Source organism: Vicugna pacos, chromosome 9, assembly GCF_048564905.1.
Source record: "Vicugna pacos chromosome 9, VicPac4, whole genome shotgun sequence".
Taxonomy (NCBI): Eukaryota; Metazoa; Chordata; class Mammalia; order Artiodactyla; family Camelidae; genus Vicugna; species Vicugna pacos.
The window spans coordinates 3335936-3356993 of NC_132995.1; the positions used below are offsets into that span (position 1 = coordinate 3335936).

The following is a 21058-nucleotide window of genomic DNA, read 5'->3' on the forward strand; positions in this document are numbered from 1 at the left end:
TGACCTGGAAGTTCCACTTCTAGGTGAATGTTCAGTTATGCAAGATTAACAGATCTAGAAGCCTGCTGTGCCACTAGAGGCCCATCATTGACAACCCCGCACTGTGCACAAAAATGTGTACCCAAGGTAGATCTCATATTAAGTGCTCCCACCACAACGAAAGAAAGAAAAAGTGGCAAACAGACATTCAAAGAAATATTTACAGAAGTGTGTGCACTGAGCTATACTCAGTGGACAGAAAATGACAACAACCCAAATGCCCGCCACTGATGAACAGATAAACAGACGAAGAGCACAGTTCATGTCTGCAAATCGTGCTTTGCCCAAAGCATGCAGACACGGTCCGCAGCAGCAGGTGAAGAGCTCCTGTCTTGGGGACAAGAGGTGCTGAGGAGGCAGGAATGACCCAGAGGTGTTGATGGAGCGGGATGATGAGAAGGTGATGCTGCTGCTGCTGCTGGAAACAAGGCCGTCAGAGAGGAGGAGACAAAGCCACATCCAGGCCAGTGGGAGCTGGCGGTTTCCCTGTGTGTTGGCTGACAGTATTATAAACACCTCCCCAAGCCGTGTCCTCCCCTGAGGCCACGCATCCTGTGACAGCCCCACTGGCCCCTCTAGACAGGCAAGGCGCACAGTGGAGGAGCCCTCAGTTCTTCAGTCTCTCCCACCTCAGACAATGAGCCCACTCAACAGGCGTGCCCCTGAGCCCTTCTGATCCACGACCCTGGTCCAGCACCTGGCCGAGCTCAGGTGAAGACTCAGGAGGCCGTGGGGCGACCCCGCCCGCCTCCTTCCGGGCCCTTCAATACCAGGACCTCCCGCCCCGCTGAGGTATTTCACTCATGGCCCCAGCTGGATCTACGGCGGGCCCCCCCTCTGCAAAAAAAATCCATCCAAGGTCTCCACCTGCCCTCAGGTAAATTCCAGGTATCTCCACCTGACATTCCAGGAGGCTGATGATGAGAATGAGCTGAGGACCCAACATCACGGGGCCAGCGAAGCTGCCTCCGACCTCAAACCAAACTCATCCACGTTAACCACCTCCGCCTGAAGAAAAACACACAACCTGGGTTATTGCCACATTTGTGTCTTCTCGAGGGGAAATCCTTGAGCCAATTTTTTACATCGTAGACTCCGTTCGAAACATCCTAGACCATGATAATGACAAAGAAGTCTTCCTGACTCACCCCATTCAGCTGTGAATGTATTTTGCTGTAGGATTTGTGTAAGGGTTACCTGAGAAATGCTCATTAGCCACTGAGAATGCTGGCCCACTCGCCACCTAGGGGGGAACTGATGCTGGAGCTTTATCCCTGATCATCACCATGCAGCCCTCCTGCAGTCCAAGCCCTGCGGAGTGGGGACCACCTCAACACAGCTGTGTGTTCGTACTTCCCTTTCCTGAAACTTATCCTCTTCCCTTAAAGACACAATCCAGGGATACGTGCAGGGTGCACTAGACCCTGTGTGGCCAGGGTGCAGCAGCCCCTGATTACTCCAGTTCTCAGACCAGCTTGCCCTCTTCCTGGCCGGGAGGCCGTCCCCACACCACGCTGGTGCTCACCTCCACCAGTCCTGGCCTCACCTTCTCCAGAAGGTCCCCCCCAACACCCATCACAGTGGTGCTGGATGTACACCTGCTCCTGTGTCTCACTGTCCTCTGATCTTCTCCTCCTCTACAACCTACCAAAACCAGAGCCAAAGTATTTGTTGTCTAAACGTGTGTATTGACTGTCGTCAACACAGAGCCCCATGAGTCCAGGGAAGCAATCTCAGCTCCGACATGGTAACTGCTCAGTAAACACTGGTGGATTGTCCGGATGATGGAAGGAAGGGAAGAGGGAAGAAGATTTGCATTTACAGTGTCTTAGGAAAGGGAAGTGACGTTGCCAAGGTCTACAATAAATATAAAAAACAGGGTTAGAACTGAAACCAAAGCAGTGTGCTGGGGTCCTGCGGATCTGCCTTTTGCCTCCACAGAGTTTGCTCAGAAGAGACCCAAGGATGCCCCTTCCTCCAGCCTGCGACCACCCTCCACCTTTTTTCCACTCCCAGCCTTGGCTCCAACCACTCATCTATCCATGGCTTCCCGGACCAGCCAACACCACTTCTGAGCTTAGCTCCTTGTTGCCGACCAACCGTGAGCTCGCAGGTTTATCAGAGTTATTCTATCCAGGTGGAGGCCGCCGTCCACCGCCAGGTCGACACGCATCTGCCGGCCACTGACACCTGACTCTCTCGGGGCTTCTATTTCCACCGCGACGACGTGGCTCTGGAGGACAGGGGCCACTTTTCCCGTGAATTGGCAGAGGAGATGCGCCGGGGGGACACCCAGGGCGCTACAGGAGTCCCGAGGGCACGGAGGAGAAACCAAACCAGGCCCTTTGGGATTCGCACGCCCTGCGTTCTGCCCGCACAGACCCCGCCCTCCCCCCATGACTTCCTGGAGAACCGCGTCCTAGGTGAGCAGGTCACGCGCATCAAGGAGCTGACGACCGCCTGACCCACCTCTGCGGGCGGACGGCCCCAGCTGCACTGCAGAGTTTCTCCTCTAAAGGCTCAGCTGCAAGAACCACCACGAGCCTCCGGAGCCCAGCGGACTGGGAAGGGCCCCGTTGTCAGGGTTCCTGCCTGGAGCCCCTCTCTGTAGACACTGGGCAGCTTTTTAACTACCCTGGAGCCCCCTCCTGAGCCTTCGACCAAATGGAAACAACAAAGCTTTTTGCAGGAAAAAAAGAATTGGAACCCAAATTGGGCTGTTCCTAGGCCCGTCCCTGAATTCTCAACCTCATGTCATCTACCCAGGCCTGGAGTGGCTATATGTGGTGGGGAGATGGGCACTCAGGTAACTCACTGGGGGAGGACAGTGGTCCCTCAGCTCAGGGTCAAGCATGCATGGGGAGTGGGCGGCTCTCCACACATCACCCCTCCCTCTCCCCAGGAATGTACAAGAAACCCTCCCTCTCAGCCCATCCAGGGGCCTCGGTGCCCTGGGGAGGGAACGTGACCCTGCAGTGCGGCTCTGAGATCTGGTCGGATGCCTTCCTTCTGTCCCGGGAGGGGTCACTGTCTCCTCCCCAGCACCTTCTTCTATGGGACACAGCTGCACCCTTTCAGGCCAACTTCACCTTGAAATCTGTGACCTCAGCCCACAATGGGACTACAGGTGCTACAGCTCACACAGCACCTCCCCCTACCTGCTGTCACACCCACTGACTCCCTGGAGCTCCTTCTCTCAGATGAGGAGCTCCCTCTCCCTATTCACTGAAAATCCAGACTCTCAGCTCTCAGCCCTGTCCCAGGAGAGCTCTGGGCTGGATGGGAAGGAGGGAGCAACAGGGACGTCAGCCACAGATGACCCCGCCCCCATTGAGGGATGGATAATACGGGGGGGTCCCCTCCCTTTCCGCCACTTACCCCCCTCCCCAGGGTCCAGGCAGTGCTAGCTGGGTGCAGAAAAGAGAGTGAAAGTGTCAAGCTCTGAACTTTGAGGAAATACATGGAGCTAAAAACAGCATGAAGAGCCAGCCACACCCGACATCCCCCATCTGTTCTTGTTTAAGGCAGCCCTGAGGTGGTGAGACCCTCACCCACAGGCACAAACCGCCCATCTCCTGAGTAACAGTCCTCTTAGCCTAGAGGAGACCGTCTCCCTGGTCCGGGCCTGAACTTCTGTTTACCCGTCCCCACTAAGCATTTACAGAAGGGCCTGTTCCCCCAGGCCCTGAGGGTCGGGGGAGGAATGAGGGGAGGGGCCTCCTGTCTCAGTAGAACTGCGGTCACTGGGACCACTGGCTGGTCAGTGCGGGGAGAAATGCCTGCAGGGGAGCCCCGCTGAGGAGCGGGAGCCCCGCCTCGCCTCTGTCCGTGGTGCTGAACTCCAGGCGCCCCTCCGAGTCGCCCCGGCACCTGTGGAATCAGACGCGCAGTGAGGTGGGCTCTCATTCTCAGGTTAGCGGATTCAGGGTTCACTGGACAGCTGCATGTAAATCGATGAAATAAGAACACTCCTTCATCCCACATAGAAAAATAAACCACAAATGGTTTAAAGGCCTAAATGTAAGGCACGGCAGCATAAATCTCCTAGAAGAGAACACAGGCCAGACACTCTCTGATACACATCACAGCAATGTTTTCTTAGGTCCGTTTCCAAAGGCAAAGGAAGTGAAAGCAAAAATAAACAAATGGGACCCAATCAAACTTAAAAGCTTTTGTACAGCAAACGAAACCATCAACAAAATGCAAAGACAACCTATCGAATGGGAGAAAATATTTGCCACAGATGTGACCACAAAGGAGTTAATATCCAAAATATACAAACAGCTCATACAATTCTATATAAAAATACCCCAACAACCCAAACAAAAAAATGGGCAGAAGACCTAAATAGACATTTCCCCAAAGAAAAGATACAGATGACTAAAAGACACATGAAAAAGATGCTCAACATGGATAATTATTTGAGAAATGCAAGTCAAAATGACAATCATGTATCACCTCACACTAGTGAGAATGACCATCATCAAAAAGTCTACAGACAACAGGGGGAGGGTAGAGCTCAAGTCATAGAGTGCTTTCTTAGCATCCACAACGTCCTGGGTTCAATCCCCAGTATATGATCTAAAAAAAAAATAAATAAGTAAATGAAATTACCTTCCCACACAACACACAAAAGTCTACAAACAATAAATGCTGGAGAGGGTGTGGAGAAAAGGGAAGCCTCCTACAGTGTTTGTAGAAATGTTGTTTGGTGCAGCCATTATGGAAAATAAGTATGAAGGATCCTTAAAATGAAAACAGACTTACCATATGATCCAGCAATCCCACTCCTTGGCATATATCCAGAGGGAAACTTAATCCAAAAAAATACACGCACTCCAGTGTTCATAGCAGCACTATTTACAGTAGCTAAGACACGGAAGCAACTTAAATGTCCCTCAGCTATAAAGAAGGATAAAATAATGCCATTTGCAGCAACATGGATGGACCTGAAGAATATCATTTTAAGTGAAGCCAGAAAGAGAAAGACAAATAAACCATATGATATCACTTATATGTGGAATCTTAAAAAAATAATACAAACAATCTTATTTACAAAACAGAAACAGACTCAAAGACGTAGAAAACAAACTTATGATTACCAATGGTGGAAGAGGGTGGGAAGGGATAAATTGGGAGTTTGAGATTTGCAGATACTAACTATATCTAAAATAGGTAAACAACAAGTTTCTACTGTATAGCACAGGGAACTATATTCAATAACTTGTAGTAACTTATGGTGAAAAAGAATATGAAAATGAACATATGTATGTTCATGTATGACTGAAGCATTGTGCTGTACACCAGAAATTGACACAACATTGTACACTGACTATGCTTCAAATATGTATATATATATATACACACACACAAAGAAAAAATGTGAAATGGAAAAGCTCATTGGTAAAGGCCACTGTACAGTAAAGGTAGGAAATCATCCACACACAAACTAACAGGGAAGTTAACAGACAAAAGTAGTAAAATCATGTGTATCCACAGTAAGCAGCTAAAGGTTACACAGAACAATTAATTGTAAAATATGACATCAAAACCAATAATCATGAGGGAAGGAGAGTACGAATGCAGGGTATTCAAAATGCATTGGAGTTTATGAGATCAGCAACTGAAAACAATCATGTATATAGAGAGAGACTTTTATACCAAAGCCTCATGGTAATGGCAAATCAAAAATCTATAATAGATACACACACACAAAAGAAAGAGAAATGCAAACATAACACTAAAGACAGTCATCACAAGAGATGAGAACAAAGTAAGGGGGAAAAAACCTACAAAAATGAATGCAAAACAATTAACAAAATGGCAATAATAATACACATATTGATAACTACCTTCAACGTAAACAGATTAAAGACTCGAAGCAAAAGACACAGACTGGCTGAATGGATACAAAAGCAAAACCTGTATATATGTTGTCTACGAGAGACCCACTTCAGAGCCACAGACACATGCAGGCCGAAAGTAAGGGGATGGAAAAAGGAATTCCATGGAAACAGAAACCATAAGAAAGCCAGAGTAGCAATACTTACATCACACAAAATAGACTTTACAAACTATTACAAGAGACAAAGAAGGACACTACATCATGATCAAGGGATTAATCCAAGAAGAAGAATTTACAATAACAACTATAATTGTTATTTACAATAACAAGTGTAAATATATATGCACCCAATATAGGAGCACCTCAATATATAAGGCAACTGTTAACAGACGTAAAGAGAGAAATTGACAACAACACAATAATAGCGGGGGAGCTTAACAGCCCACTTATATCAATGGACAGACCATCCAGACGGAAGATCAATAAGGAAACACAGCCCTAAATGACACATTAGATCCCATGGACTTTATTGATATTTATAGAGCATTTCACCCAGAAGCAGCAGAACACCATTTTTCTCAAGTGCACGTGGAACTTTCTCTAGGAAACATCACATGCTGGGCCACAAGAAAGCCTCAGTAAACTAAGAAAATTGAAATTCTATCAAGCACCTTTTCTGACCACAATGCTATGAGATTAGGTATCTACTACAACAAAAAAAAACTTCAAAAAACATAAACACGTGCAAGCTAACAATATGCTGCTCATAACCATTGATCACTGAAGAAATCAAAGAGGAAATCAAAAAATACCTAGAAACAAAGGAAAACAAAAACAAAATGATCCAGAATCTATGGGATGCAGTAAAACAGTTCTACGAGGGAAGTTTACAGTGATACAAGCTTCCCTCAGGAAAGAAAACTCTCAAATAAGCAACCTAACCTTATACCAAAAGTAACTAGAGTAAGAAGAACAAACAAAGCAGGAAGTTAGTAGAAGGAAAGAAATCATAAAGATCAGAGCAGAAACAAATGAAATAGAAACCAAAAAGAAAAAAGAAAAAATGAAAGACCAATGAAACTAAAAGCTGGCTCTTTGAAAAGATAAACAACATTAATAAACCTTTAGCCAGACTCATCAACAACAACAAAAAGGTGGGGGTGGGGGAGAGGACACAAATCAGTAAAATCGGAAACAAAAGAGGAGAAGTTACAACTGACACCACAGAAATACAAAGCATCATAAGAGACTATTATGAGCAGCTATATACCAACAAAATGTACAAACTAGAAGAAATGGACAATTTCTGAGAAAGGTACAATCTCCCAAGACTGACCCAGAAAGAAACAGAAAATATGAATGGACCGATTACCAGTACTGAAGTCAAGTCAGTAATTTAAAAACTCTCAACAGACTGAAGTCCACGACCAGATGGCTTACAGGCAAATTCTACCAAACATTTGGAGAAGAGTTCACAGCTGTGCTTCTGAAACTCTCCCAAACAATTGCAGGGGAAGGAGTACTTCCAAACTCATTCTATGAGGCCACCATCACCCTGACACTAAAATCAGACAAAGAAGTCACACAAAAAAGAAAACTACAGACCAATATCACTGATGAACATTGATGCACAAATTCTCAACAAAATACTAGCAAACCAATTCCAACAATACATTTAGAGGATCATAAGCCATGGTCAAGTGGGATTTATTCCAGCGACGCAAGGATTTACAATACTCGTAAAGTAGACAGTGTGACACACCACGTTAACCAACGGAAGAACAAAAACCGTATGATAATCTGAACAGATGCAGAGAGAGAGATTTTGATAAAAGTCAAGACCTATTTATGTAAAAAAAAAAACACCTCTCCAGAAAGCGGGCATAGAAGGGGCATACCTCAACATAATAAAGGCCATACATGACAAACACACAGCCAACATCATATTCAGTGGTAAAAAACTGAAAGCATTTCCTCTGAGATCAGGAACAAGACTATAATGCCCTCTCTTGCCACCTCAATTCAACATCGTTTTGGAAATCCTAGCCACAGTAATCAGGGAACAAAAAGAAATAAAGGGAATCCAAATTGAAAAAGAAGTAGTAAAACTGTCACTGTTGGCAGATGACATGATACTGGACATAGAAAATCCTAAAGATGCTACTAGAAAACTAGTAGAGCTCATCAATGAATTCAGTAAAGTTGCAGGATACAAAATTAATATACAGAAATCTGATGCTTTTCTATACACTAACAACAAAACAGCAGAAAAAGAAATTAAGGGCGCAATCCTACTTACCATCACATCAAAAAGAATAAAATACCTAGGAATACACCTACCTAAGGAGGCAAAAGACCTGTACTCTGAAAACTATAAGACACACTCAGGAAAGAAAATGAAGATGACACAGATGGAAAGATATACCATGTTCTTGCTTTAGAAGAATCAGTATTGTTCAAATGGCCATACAACCCAAGGCAATCTACAGATTCAATGCAGTCCCTATCAAATTACCAATGGCATTTTTCACAGATCTGGAACAAACACTTTTTTTAATTTGTATGGAAACACCAAAGACCCAAAGAGCCGAAACACTCTTTGGAAAGAAGAAAGGAGCTGGAGGAATCAGGCTCCCTGACTCCAGACTATACTACAAAGCTCTAGTACTCAGAACAGTATGCTACTGGCACAAAAACACACATAAATCAGGGGAATGGAATACAAAGTCCAGAACTAAACCCACACACTTATGGTCAATTAACCTATGACAAAGGAGGCAAGAATATATAATGGAGAAAAGACAGTCTCTTCAACAAGTGGTACTGGGAAAACAGGACAGATAACTGTAAAAGAATGAAATTAGAACATTTTCCAACACCATATACAAAAATAAACTCAAACTGGATTAAAGACCTAAATGTAAGATCAGATACTATAAAACTTCTGCAGGAAAACATAAGCAGAACACACTTTGACATATATTGCAGCAATAATTTTTGAGCCTTCCCCTAGAATAACGGAATAAAAGCAAAAATAAACAAATCGAATCTAATTAAACTTAAAAGCTTTCGCACAGCAAAGGAAACCATAAACAACATGAAACGACAACCTACAGATTGGGAGAAAATATTTACAAATGATGTGGCCAACAAGGGACTAATTTCCAAAATATACAAACAGCTCATACAGCTTAATATCAAAACAACAAACAACCCAATCAAAAAATAGGCAGCAGACCTAAACAGGCATGTCTCCAAACAAGACATCCAGACGGCCAACAGGCACATGAAAAGACACTCAATATCACTTATTATTGGAGAAATGCAAACCAAAACTACAAAACTACAATCAGAATGGCTGTCATCAAAAAGTCTATAAATAATAAATGCTACAGAAGGTGTGGAGAAAAGGGATCCCTCCTACACTGTTGGTGGGAATGGAAATTTGTGCAGTCACTATGGAGGATACTATAGAGGTTCCTTAAAAAACTAAAAATACACTTACCCTATGATCCAGCAATCCCACTCCCGGGCATGCATCCGGAGAAAACTAACTCAAAAAGACACATGCACCCCAATGCCATGGCAGCGTTAACTATAATAGCCAAGACGTGGAAACAACCTAAATGTCCACTGACACATGACTGGATAAAAAAGATGTGGTATGATACCCAGCAATAAATGTAACCAAGGAGGTGAAAGACTTATACACAGAGAACTATAAAACATGGATTAAGGAAATTAAAGAAGACTTGAAAAAATGGAAAGGTATCCCATGCTCCAGGATTGGAAGAATCAATATTGTTAAAATGGTCACACTGCCCAAGGCAATCTACACATTTAATGCAATCTCTATCAATTTACCCAGGACATATTGCACAGAACTAAAACAAATCATAATGAAATTTATATGGAACCACAGAAGACCTACAATTGTGAACACATTAGTGAAGAAAAAGGAAGGCTGGAGGAATAACTCTCCCAGACTTCAGACAATACTACAGAGCTACAGTCATCAAGACAGCATGCTATTGGTACAAAAACAGACATATGGACCCATGGAACAGAAGAGAGAGCCCAGAAAGGAACCCACAAACTTTTGGTCAACTCATCTTCGACAAAGGAGGCAAGAATATACAATGGAATAAAGACAGTCTCTTCAGCAAATGGTGTTGGGAAAGCTGGACAGCAGCATGTGAATCAGTGAAGCTAGAACACTCCCTTCCACCATACACAAAAATCAACTCAAAATGGATCAAAGACTTAAACATAAGACAAGATACAATAAACTTCCTAGAAGAAAATACAAGCAAAACATTATCTCACATACGTCTCAAAAATGTTCTCCCAGGGCAGTCTACTCAAGCAATAGAAATAAAAGCAAGAATAAACAAATGGGACCTAATGAAACTTACAAGCTTCTGCACAGCAAAGGAAACCATAAGTAAAACAAAACGACAACCTATGGAATGGGAGAAAATTTTTGCAAACGATGAAACTGACAAAGGCTTGATCTCCAGAATATATAAGCAACTCATATTACTTAATAAGAAATAACTGAACAACCCAGTCCAAAAATGGGCCAAAGACCTAAGCAAGCAATTTTCCAAGGAAGAAATACAAATGATCAATAGGCACATGAAAAAATGCTCAATATCACTAATTATCAGAGAAACGCAAATCAAAACTACAATGAGGTATCACCTCACACCAGTCACAATGGCCGTTATTCAAAAGTCCACAAATGACAAATGCTGGAGAGGCTGTGGAGAAAGGGGAATCCTCCTACACTGCTGGTGGGAATACACTTTGCTGCAGGCACTGTGTAAAACAGTATGGAGATTCCTCAAAAGACTAGGAATAGACTTACCATGTGACCCAGGAATCCTGCTCCTGGGCATATATCCAGAAGGAACCCTACTTCAAAAAGACACCTGCACCTCAATGTTCACAGCAGCACTGTTTACAATAGCCAAGACATGGAAACAGCGTAAATGTCCATCAACAGATGACTGGAAGTAGAAGATGGGGTATATTTATATAATGGAATACTATTCAACCATAAAAAACGACAACATAATGCCATTTGCAGCAACATGGATGTTCCTGGGGAATGTCATTCTAAGTGAAGTAAGCCAGAAAGAGAAAGAAAAATACCATATGAGATCGCTCATATGTAGAATCTGAAAAAAAAAACATAAATACAGAACAGAAACAGACTCATAGACATAGAATACAAACTTGTGGTTGCCAAGGGGCAGGGGGTGGGAAGGGACAGACTGGGATTTCAAAATGTAGAACACATACACAAGATTATACTGTATAACACAGGGAAATATATACAAGATCTTGTGTTAGCTCACAGCGAAAAAAATGTGGCAATGAATATATGTTCATGTATAACTGAAAAATTGTGCTGTACACTGGAATTTGATACAACATTGTAAAATGAACATAACTCAATAAAAAAAATTTTTAAAAAAGATGTATGTATGTATGTGTGTGTGTGTATACACACACACACACACACACACACACTGGAATATTACTCAGCCACAAAAAACAAAATAATACCATTTCCAGCAACATGGATGGACCTAGAGATTATCACACTAAGTGAAGTAAGTCAGAGAGAGAAAGACAAATATATGATATCACTTACATGTGGAATCTAGAAAAATACACAAATTCTATTTACAAACCAGAAATAGACTCACAGACACAGAAAACAAACTATGGTTACCAAAGGGAAAGGTAAGGGGAGGGATAAATTAAAAGTTTGGAACCAACAGATACTACATATAAAATAGATACACAACAAAGACCTATTGTATAGCACAGGGAACTATATTCAATTTCTTGTAATAAGCTATAATGGGAAAGAATCTGAAAACATATATATATAAATGTATGTATATGTATACCTGAAACACTTTGCTGCACACCTGAAACTAATATTGTACATCAACTACACTTCAATAAAAATTAAATTTTAAAAGTCTTTCCCCAAAGAAATCTCCATGCCTAAATGGTTTTCCTTGCAAATTATAGAAAACATGTAAAAACAATCATTCTACACAATTTCTTCGAGAAGTAGATGAAGACGAAATGTTCTTTTCTATGAGGCCAGACAAACTCTAATCTTAAAGCAAAATAAAATGAAAAACTGCAGGCAAATCTCCCTCTTCGACAACATACTAGCAAATCAAATGTAACAATGTATTCTTAAAATACTATTCCACAGCCAAGCGGGGCTTATCCCAGGACTGCAAGGTTACTATGATATTCAAAAATCGAAGAATCACATTGATAGTATAAAAAAGAAAAACCACACGATCATATCAATAGATAAAGAAAAAAGATCTGGCAAAATCCAACATCCATTCGTGATTAAAGACACAACAAAAGGAAACTCTTGGCACTCTAGTATTGAAGGGAACTTCCTCCACCAGACAAAAGACATCGACAGAAGCCTACAGCCGGCATCATGCTCAATGGCGAGAGGCTGAATGTAGGTGGAGATTGTGGAGGAAGTAGCTGGAGACAAGGATCCCTAGCTCAAGAAACAAGTCTTGTCTGGGAAATGCCTCAGGCCTCCAAAGGCACTTTTCTTCCAGCCTAAAGCCATCCTCCCTGTGGCCATCAGAGGGCACATAAGAGACGTGGCAGGGTCTGTCCTTAGACTAAGGTCACGTTCAGAATGAGACTCACCCTAGAACTTCTTGTTCAACAGGGACATAATTTCACCCAAATGAGGGTCCGCCCTCAAGAAAAGCCACGTGAGTCCAGGAGAGACCGTGCACCCAGCTGACTCAGCAGAGGATCTTAAAGACCCTCCAGTTAGGAGTCCTCACACCCTGTTCTCCCCTGAGACTCTGCGGGCTCAGTGAACTCCGCACATAAACCACCAGCTCACACAGCTCCGCCGCACCATAGCACGAGAGACAGCATGGCGATAAATTCAGCAACAAGCACAGGACCGGGAGTCTGAACCATCTGGCTCTGTTGAAAGAATTACCTGTTGGCGCGTTGAATGTGGATAAATCACATTTCCATTCCCAGGCTGTTTCTGCCTCTACTTAAAAAAAAAAAGCGAATATTACTCCACAAAGTAGTTGCGAGGCTTACGTGACATGATGCAGTGGTTACAAAATAGCAAATACAATTACTATTATCTGCGTCCCTTGGAGCAGTATTGCAGCAAAGCGCACCAAGAGCCAGGAGCTTCAGTGCAAATGTATCGCGCAGTGTGGACCCTCAAAGGGCTACAGCGTCCCTGGAAGGTGAGTTAGAAATCACCGTGCCCGCCCTGAGGGGAGGGCCCCGAAGGCCTGCAGCGGCGGAGGCGGGGTGTTGCAGGTCGGCGGTCTCCTCAAGAACCGCGCAGCATCACTCTCCTTGCTCGTTCTGAAACGGCAGCAGCTGTTCGTTGGCCCTTCTCATTTTGCTTCCTGGGTCTATTAACTGTCTTTCTCATTTTCCCATTTCCGGTCTCGCTAGGACGCATCCTAGAAATTTCAATCAACGTTTTCTTCCAGCGAGGTCAGCAAGGTGGCTGAATCGGAAAGGCCAGCCCTCGTCCCCCCGCAGGAACTCGGACAAAACGCCAGCCGGGCCAGACAACTTTCACGAGAGCTCCAGAATGCAGCCAACAAGCTGCAACACCTCGGATGCGCGTAAACCCCAGAACAACCACCGCGAAGCCGACGGAGAGCAGCTTCGCTCTGCCCCGCGAGCCCCCTCCAGGCCGGCCCAGCGCGGAGCCCAGAGGTGCACTCGGCTCGCCCAGGACCCCCTCCTCCCCCGGAGCGCAGTGAGCGAGGGCGCCCGACACCCCAGGCCCCCGGGACGCCGCCCGGGAGGCCCGCCTGCGGCGCGCACGCGTGCGGGCGGCGGCACAGAGCGAGGACCAGGCCGGCGGCTCTCGGCAGCCGGCAGGGTCTGCGGGGCTGAGAGGCGGCGCCCGGCCCTGGCACCTGTCCTTCTGAGGGAGGCAGCAGGGGCCGGCGCCCGGCGCCAGCCCTCCCGCGCTCCCCCAGGGCACAGGGCCGCCCAGCGCCAAGCTCTCCGGAAGCTACTCCCCGTCTAATTGCAGGCAGCTGCCCGCATGTTCAGTGTCTGTATTCTGAGCAACGACGCGTTACCCTCCTCCTTCAGAGAAGACCATGTTCCAACCACACTTTACCTGAGCCGAGTGCTCACATGCATACGTGTGTGCACGTGCGTGTGTATGTGCAAGCGTGTGTTTGCATGATTTTCCACAGCTTTTCTGCCATTTTTTGCTCACTGGCGCGTCTCCCTTTCTCCATTGCATCCCTGAGTGCTCCTCTCACCGAGTGCGAAAACCACAAAATGTCCAAGAACGTGCACCTCGGGGAATGCCTTCTTCCACTCCCGTTCTCCCCACCAAGTCACATGGAATCATTTTCTTATTTCACATAAAACGTGTGACTCAACTACGAGGACAGGAAGATACAGCCGGTGGTTAAGAGGTCCGGCCCCCCAAGCCCTCTGCATCTCTCATGAGGACGCAGCCCGGCGTGCCGGGGTGACCGCTGAGACACACGGCTCCGACAGCTCAGGTGCGGTGCCCTGAGGGTCCTCATACGTAGGGATTTGCCCCCACGACCCTTCAGTTTTGTCCCATAAAAAGTATTCAGCTCAGTATTCAGTTCTCCGCCAGTAATCCCTTGAAGGTGTTTCTCCCGTATCATCTGGCTCGGGGTTGTCTGGTCCCAGGAGCTCATTATTTTCTTGATGGTAATTTGCATTTTCCTTAGGAAGTAATTTCAGGACATTTTTTGGGCCCCAGGCAAGTTCCCCTTGAATTTTCAGTTGAAACTTACATAAAATAGAACTACCGTTTTAAAGCGCACAATTCGGTGCAGGATGTGTCTGTTTTCTAACTCACCCTTCATTTCCTTGCTTCACCATGAAGGGTCAAGACAGAGCAGAGACGTCACTTGTAAATGCATGCGTCCTAGCACTTAGCGGGTGTGTCCTCATCTCTGAAAAGCATTCAGTTATCTATTTCTTGAGCTGTTGCTGGACGTCCCCAGCTTCCTTCCTCTGACACTTGCAGGAGATAACTTGCAGGTGCCCCACCGCGGCCTATTCCCCAGGCACCCCGGAGGTCCATTTCTGGACTCTACAGCATTCTGGACCGTTCCTCCATGCTGTATTCCGGTTTCAGCTCCTTTGTCCTTGATGGGGTGAATTTTATAATGTGTTGGTTCTACTGAAAGTTTCATCTCTAAAATTTCTAACTCTTTTCAGAAACTGCCCGTTCTTCTGTAAAACAATCGATGTTTGCCTCCCTTTAGTTTTCAGCTATTTAAACACACTTAATTTAAAATACCTCACTTATTTTCTGGTTGATCCCATTCCTTGCAGAGGACAACCCCCATTGGTCAGCAGATGGCTGTCTATAGCAAGGTCCACCAATAACAGGGTCACTCTGGGCCGCCCACTCCTGCTGGAGGTCCCCTCTCACACACCTGACCTCTCATAGAGGTCTCTCCCAGGGCTGTCCTGGGAGTCGGGCTGGTGCGGCCCCTCCTGCCCAGCAGGGTGCACTGTCTCAGACTTAGCATCTGCTCAGCGTTGCGCCATCAGGGATGGTCCAGTGGGAGCCTCACTCCCACACGTGGGGCAGACGCCCACTGGTGACGACACTTGATTGAGTCTTTTTCTTGCCACACGGGGGATGTTGCTCAATTCTGACCAGGAGCTTGGGTCAGTGCACAGAGATAGCCCAGTGTCCACCCAGAAACAGCTTCAGCCTTCACCTGGTGCCCTGACCCCTCCCACCTGGGAGGACCTGGGGGACCTCTTGTCCCTAGACATGAAAACCTCTTGCCGCTGACCCCTTGATGACCCCGGCCCCTGAGAGGCCACTCAGCCTGGTTGTCTGTTGTATACTCTGGTTCCCTCTCCATTTGGGGAACTTCCTCTTTTTCTGCATTTATCTGTGGCAACGTATTTCAGAAATATTATACGTAGTATTTGTCAGTGTTAGGAGCACACCACAGCTCTTGGATGGGCGCAACCATCGTTCAGTTTACGTGGAGTCTGGGCCCACGACCTCTCATGTCGCAGCCCGCTCCGGTCAACAGCTAGTCTGGAAATTAACGGTGACTGACTCTCCGGAGAGCCTGGCACTACTGAGCCCACACTCACTCTGAGGAGTGGGCTTTTTGACAGTATGCAAACAAAGAAACTCAGGCTCACAGAAAGGGCATTACTGCTCAAGGTTACACGAGCAGTGGGTATAGGTTTAAATAAAGATCTGTTTTCCTTCAAGGTAAGACCTCTAACCCAAATCAATGCCCTCGAAAGCGTATAGGTAGCACCAGAGGATGAGGAGGACATTCTGCCCGAGCAACAAGGGGCACCGAGGAGGCAGGGAGGACTCAGTGACTAGTTCCCAGGAGGTGGGGTGGACGCTGTTGCAAGAAAAAGAGAAGTAGAGATGGGGGCAGCGACGGAAATACACCCACACTCCGGGGCCAGGAGAGGAGTCGTGGTTCCTGCCCTTATTTCCCGGTGCTTCTCCTCTGTGCTCACTGCCCCCTTGACCTCCACCGAGCTGTAGTCAGACGTTCGACGTGCGCCTCTGCTGATCTGAGCTCTGCAGACCAGCAGGAACCTGCATCTGCCCTGAAGATGTGAAGGTGAGCCGGGTCCATGGTGAGGACCCCGCAGGGCTGTGCTGATGGACGGCTGAGGACCAAGGAGGCCCCACACGGACACTGAGAGGGAAGGACGTGGCCTGGGCACCCTCACCTGCAAGGGCCGCCTCAGGAAGACACCGAGTCTCTTTGCTGATCTGTCATGGAAACGAGAGCCAGGCTCTCAAGAAGGGGCAGTTCCCCTTCCCATGGGGCTGCTGACGTGACAGCCCCGTGACGGGGAGGACCAGCCTCTGAGCTGACACACCCTGTGGGTCTCTGTGCTGAGGGCACCGTGTCTCCTCCATCTGCACAGCCTGCACCACACGGAGGAGGCGCCATGACCCCCATGCTCATGGCCCTGCTCGGTCTCGGTGAGATTGAGGAGGGGAGGGCGGTCCTGGTCGGGGAGGGACCCTCCCACAGCCAGGCCTGCTCTGTCAGGAGACCCTGGGGCTCAGGACGGTCGGGGGAGGGGCGGTTCTGCTCAGGGTTCAGGGCGACTCTCTCACAGGGACCTCTCTTCCAGGGCTGAGTGTGGGCACGAGGACCCAGGTGCAGGCAGGTGAGTCTGTGCCCAGGTGTCCCCGCTCCCCCCTCCTCATTGTGGGGACAGGCCAGCCCCTCCCCTGGCAACGGGGGTGGGGAACAGCAGCTCTGGGCTGAAGGATGGGGAGGCTGGGGGCTGTGGGGCTGAGAGCGGGGGGATGGGGGAAGGGGAATGTCTTGTGACCCAGGCCTCTGATTTCCTTCCAGGGACCCTCCCCAAACCCACCATCTGGGCTGAGCCAGGCTCTGTGATCCCCTTGTGGAGGCCCGTGACCATCTGGTGTCAGGGGACCCTGGGGGCCCAGGAGTTCTGTCTGGATAAAGAGGGAAGCCAAAGCCCCTGGGACAGACAGCCCCCACTGGAGCCCGGGGACAAGGCCAAGTTCTCCATCCCAGACATGACGGAGGAGTACGCAGGGAGATACCAGTGTTTCTATCACAGCCATACTGGCTGGTCAGAGCCCAGTGACCCCCTGGAGCTGGTGGTGACAGGTGAGAGGACACTCAGGGGTCCCCGCCTCGGGCTCTGCCCTCAGGAAGGGGGGCTGCTCCCAGGGCCGTGTCCCTCTCACCGCCCAGCCCTGGGGGAGGTGAGGGAGCCGTGAGCCCCACTGAACAAGCGGCCCCCTTCTCTCTAGGAGCCTACAGCAAGCCCAGCCTCTCAGCCCTGCCGAGCCCCGTGGTGACCTCAGGAGGGAACGTGACCCTCCGGTGTGGCTCATGGCAGGGATTTGACAGGTTCATCCTGACTAAGGAAGGGGAAGACAAGCCCTCCAGGGCCCTGGACGCACAGCCACAGCCCAGCGGGCAGACCCAGGCCCTGTTCCCTGTGGGCCCCGTGCCCCCCAGCCCCAGGTGGACGTTCAGATGCTACGGCTGCTACAGGAGCAAACCCCAGGTGTGGTCGGCCCCCAGCGACCCCCTGGAGCTCCTGGTCTCAGGTGAGGAAGTCCCATCCCAGGCCCATATTCCTTTGGAGGCTCCAGACTGGTTATTGGGGTCCCTGCTCAGATGAAGCCCCACGTGAGAGGGTGGGGGCTACTGGACCAGAGACACCGAGTGTGAGAGACAGTGAGACCTGGGGACCGGGATGGGAGGAGAGGGTTTATGGGAGGGACCAGCCCCTACAATCCAGGGCTGGTCTTTCCCCCAGGTGTGTCTGGGAAGCCCTCTCTCCTGACCCCGCAGGGCCCTGTTGTGACCTTGGGACAGAACCTGACCCTCCAGTGTCGCTCTGATGTCAGCTATGACAGATTCACTCTGTCCAAAGAGGGGAGACAGGATCTCTCCCCGCGCACTGGCCAGCAGCCACAGGCTGGGCTCTCTCAGGCCGACTTCCCCCTGGGCCGGGTGAGCGGCCTCCATGGGGGCCGGTACAGATGCTACGGGAGACACAACCTCTCCTCCGAGTGGTCGGCCCCCAGCGACCCCCTGGACATCCTGGTGTCAGGTGAGGAGCCAGCAGGTCAGTGAGGGACCCAGACACTGCACAGGCCCTGCGGGGTGAGCCCCAGGGGTGATGCTGGATTAAGGGGTGGGGCCACCGGGGAGGGAGAGACAGGGAGAGGCAGGGGATGGGAAGGAGATGAGGGTCCTCAGAGAGGCCCTGCTCACTCGCAGCTCAGAATCAGGTGGGCCGGCAGCCCCTCACCCCTTCCTCTCTCTAGGACAGCTCCCTCACACCCCCTTCTCTCTCTAGGATGGCTGCGTGACACCCCCTCCCTCTCGGTGCAGCCGGGCCCCACGGTGGCCTCAGGAGAGAATGTGACCCTGCTGTGTCAATCAAGTACCTGGAGGGACACTTTCCTTCTGTCCAAGGAGGGGGCAGTCCGTCCCCCACTGCGTCTTAGATCAAAGTACAGAGGTCAGCAGTACCAGGCCGAATTCCCCCTGAGTCCTGTGACCGCAGCCCACGGGGGGACCTACAGGTGCTACAGCTCACTCAGCAGTGACCCCTACCTGCTGTCACTCCCCAGTGACCCCCTGGAGCTCCAGGTCTCAGGTGAGGGGCCCCAACCCTGTCCTGTCTGAGTTCGGTCAGCTCAGGGCTCTGTCCCGTGAGAGCTCCAGTCCGGGGTGGGAGTGAGGGGGCTCTGAGGGAGGGTCACCCAGAGGGGATCTGTCGCTCAGAAACCTTCCCACCCCAGCCCACCCCCTCCCCTCACCTGCGGTCAGAAGGTGACAGGTGGCGGTGAGAAGCTCTTGTGGAGACTACAGGGCAGATGGAGGGGAAGGATTTAGTGAGAGGGGAGGCCGGCTCAGCCCTACCCCCCACCCTCTTCCTGTGCTCATTCCCAGGACCCTCTGGGGCCCCAGCCCCCCACCCAGGGACTCCAATTCAACAACTGGGCAGTCACAGGGCCTCTTTGCTCAGAGATGGCACAGGTCATCCCAGGGCAGTTTGAGAGTCTCTCAGAGGATCTAACGTCCCCTCAGATACTCAGGGACAGCCTTGTGTCCCAGGGGTCTGCGAGTCAGACAGAGATGCAGGGGACCACAGGGCTCCAGGGCTCTGAAGCCGGGTGGGTGAAGGGTGGGGGTCACGGAGAGGGAGATGTTGGGTCCACCCTGGGGGAGGAGCAGCAGGGCTGACATGGGGAGGAGCACCCCCTGCCCCTCACCCCTGTCCTGACCCCCAGGAGGCCCTGAGAACCAGCTCTTCCCTCCCATGGAGTCAGGCCCGAAGACGGGTAAGTGAGGGTCTCTGTGGGATGTGATGGTGGGTACTTGGGGGGCAGGGCTGAGTGATGCCCTCTGGAGACACGGACTCAGAGACCCCCTTCCCCTGCCTAGGCCTCAGTTTCCCCAAGTGTCAAAGGCGAGAACGGGCCCAGAGCTTAGATTCCCTTCAGTTCTCACTTCTGGCTGTGATCCCCCGGGAGAGGCGGCCTCACAGGGAGGCCCCAGGACGTGACCTGACGGGTCTGTCCCCTCTGCAGCAGTGACGCTGACACTGTACTGGGGGGAAGGAAAGGGGCAGGACAGTGGTCTGGGGCGTCCAGCCCTTTCCCTTCAGCTCAGGGAGCTCAGCCCGAGGGGAAGGAGCACGGGCTGGAGTCAGACCCCGGGTCCAGTCCCAGGCCTGCCATGTCTGGACTGGATGACCTGGGTTCATGACTTTACTCTCTGAGCGTTAGTTTCCTTGACTGTAAAATGGGTGGGTGGGGGGGGGCAAAAATCACTGTTGCGTGATTGTTCTGAGGGTTAGAGGAGATGAATGCATGGACCCCAGCACGCATCCGGCACACAGCAGGCACTCAGTTAAATGGCACCACTGGCTCATTCATGACGTCCCTGGTGCCCCAGGTGTCAAATCGTATCTGAACGTTCTGATCGGGGTCTCGGCGGCCTTCATCCTGCTGCTCCTCCTCCTCCTCTTCCTCCTCATCCTTTGGCGTCAGAGCAGACGCAGGAAGTCGGGTGAGTAGGGAAGGGGGGAAGTGGCCCAGGTCACAGGAGGAGGAGGCGGGCTTAGGGCAGCAGCCAAAGTGGAACCAGAGGTGGGCGAGGGCAGCTTAGAAAAGAGTGTCCAAAATCTGAAATGTGAACACGTAAAATGAAAGCACCTAACGGCAGCTCGCCTGCACAAATGTAAGGGTTTCCATCCTTTTCAATCCCATGAAGCACTGAAACACACGTGCAAGTGTGAGTTAAGGCTTCCTTCTTCCCTCTTGCCCCTCGTGCGGAGGGCGGGGACCGTGGCATCCCCGGGGCTGAGGCCGCCCCGCCTGACCCAGCCCAGGCACAGGCTGATTTCTAACTCCCTGCAGGGGCTGCAGACCCCGAGCCCAAGGACAGAGGCCTGCAGAGCAGGTAACTCCTGCCCCGACGACCCCCAGACTCCCGCCCCACCCGCAGCCCCCATGGCCCCCTAACACTCCCGTCTCCTCCCCAGCTCCAGCCCAGCTGCCGACGCCCAGGACCAGAACCTCTGTGAGGAGAAGAGGAGGGTGGC

The 21058-nt window shown here is 49.5% G+C and overlaps 1 protein-coding gene across 6 annotated transcripts in view; it reads left to right on the top strand.

Annotated features, from left to right (window-relative positions):
• Positions 1-21058, top strand: part of LOC102538583 (leukocyte immunoglobulin-like receptor subfamily B member 3) — a 73670-nt gene that overhangs the window by 50021 nt on the left and 2591 nt on the right. For 2 of the 6 annotated variants that reach the window (XM_072968364.1, XM_072968365.1), the window contains exons 1-10: positions 16610-16928; positions 17084-17119; positions 17311-17595; positions 17742-18044; positions 18257-18553; positions 18803-19105; positions 19743-19793; positions 20410-20523; positions 20874-20916; positions 20999-21036. The exons of the other annotated variants lie outside the window; for them this stretch is intronic. In XM_072968364.1, the coding sequence (XP_072824465.1) occupies positions 16895-16928; positions 17084-17119; positions 17311-17595; positions 17742-18044; positions 18257-18553; positions 18803-19105; positions 19743-19793; positions 20410-20523; positions 20874-20916; positions 20999-21036 (1504 nt within the window). In that variant the 5' untranslated portion in view covers positions 16610-16894. Of the gene's footprint in view, positions 1-16609; positions 16929-17083; positions 17120-17310; positions 17596-17741; positions 18045-18256; positions 18554-18802; positions 19106-19742; positions 19794-20409; positions 20524-20873; positions 20917-20998; positions 21037-21058 lie in introns of those variants that run through there. 6 annotated transcript variants of the gene reach the window in all.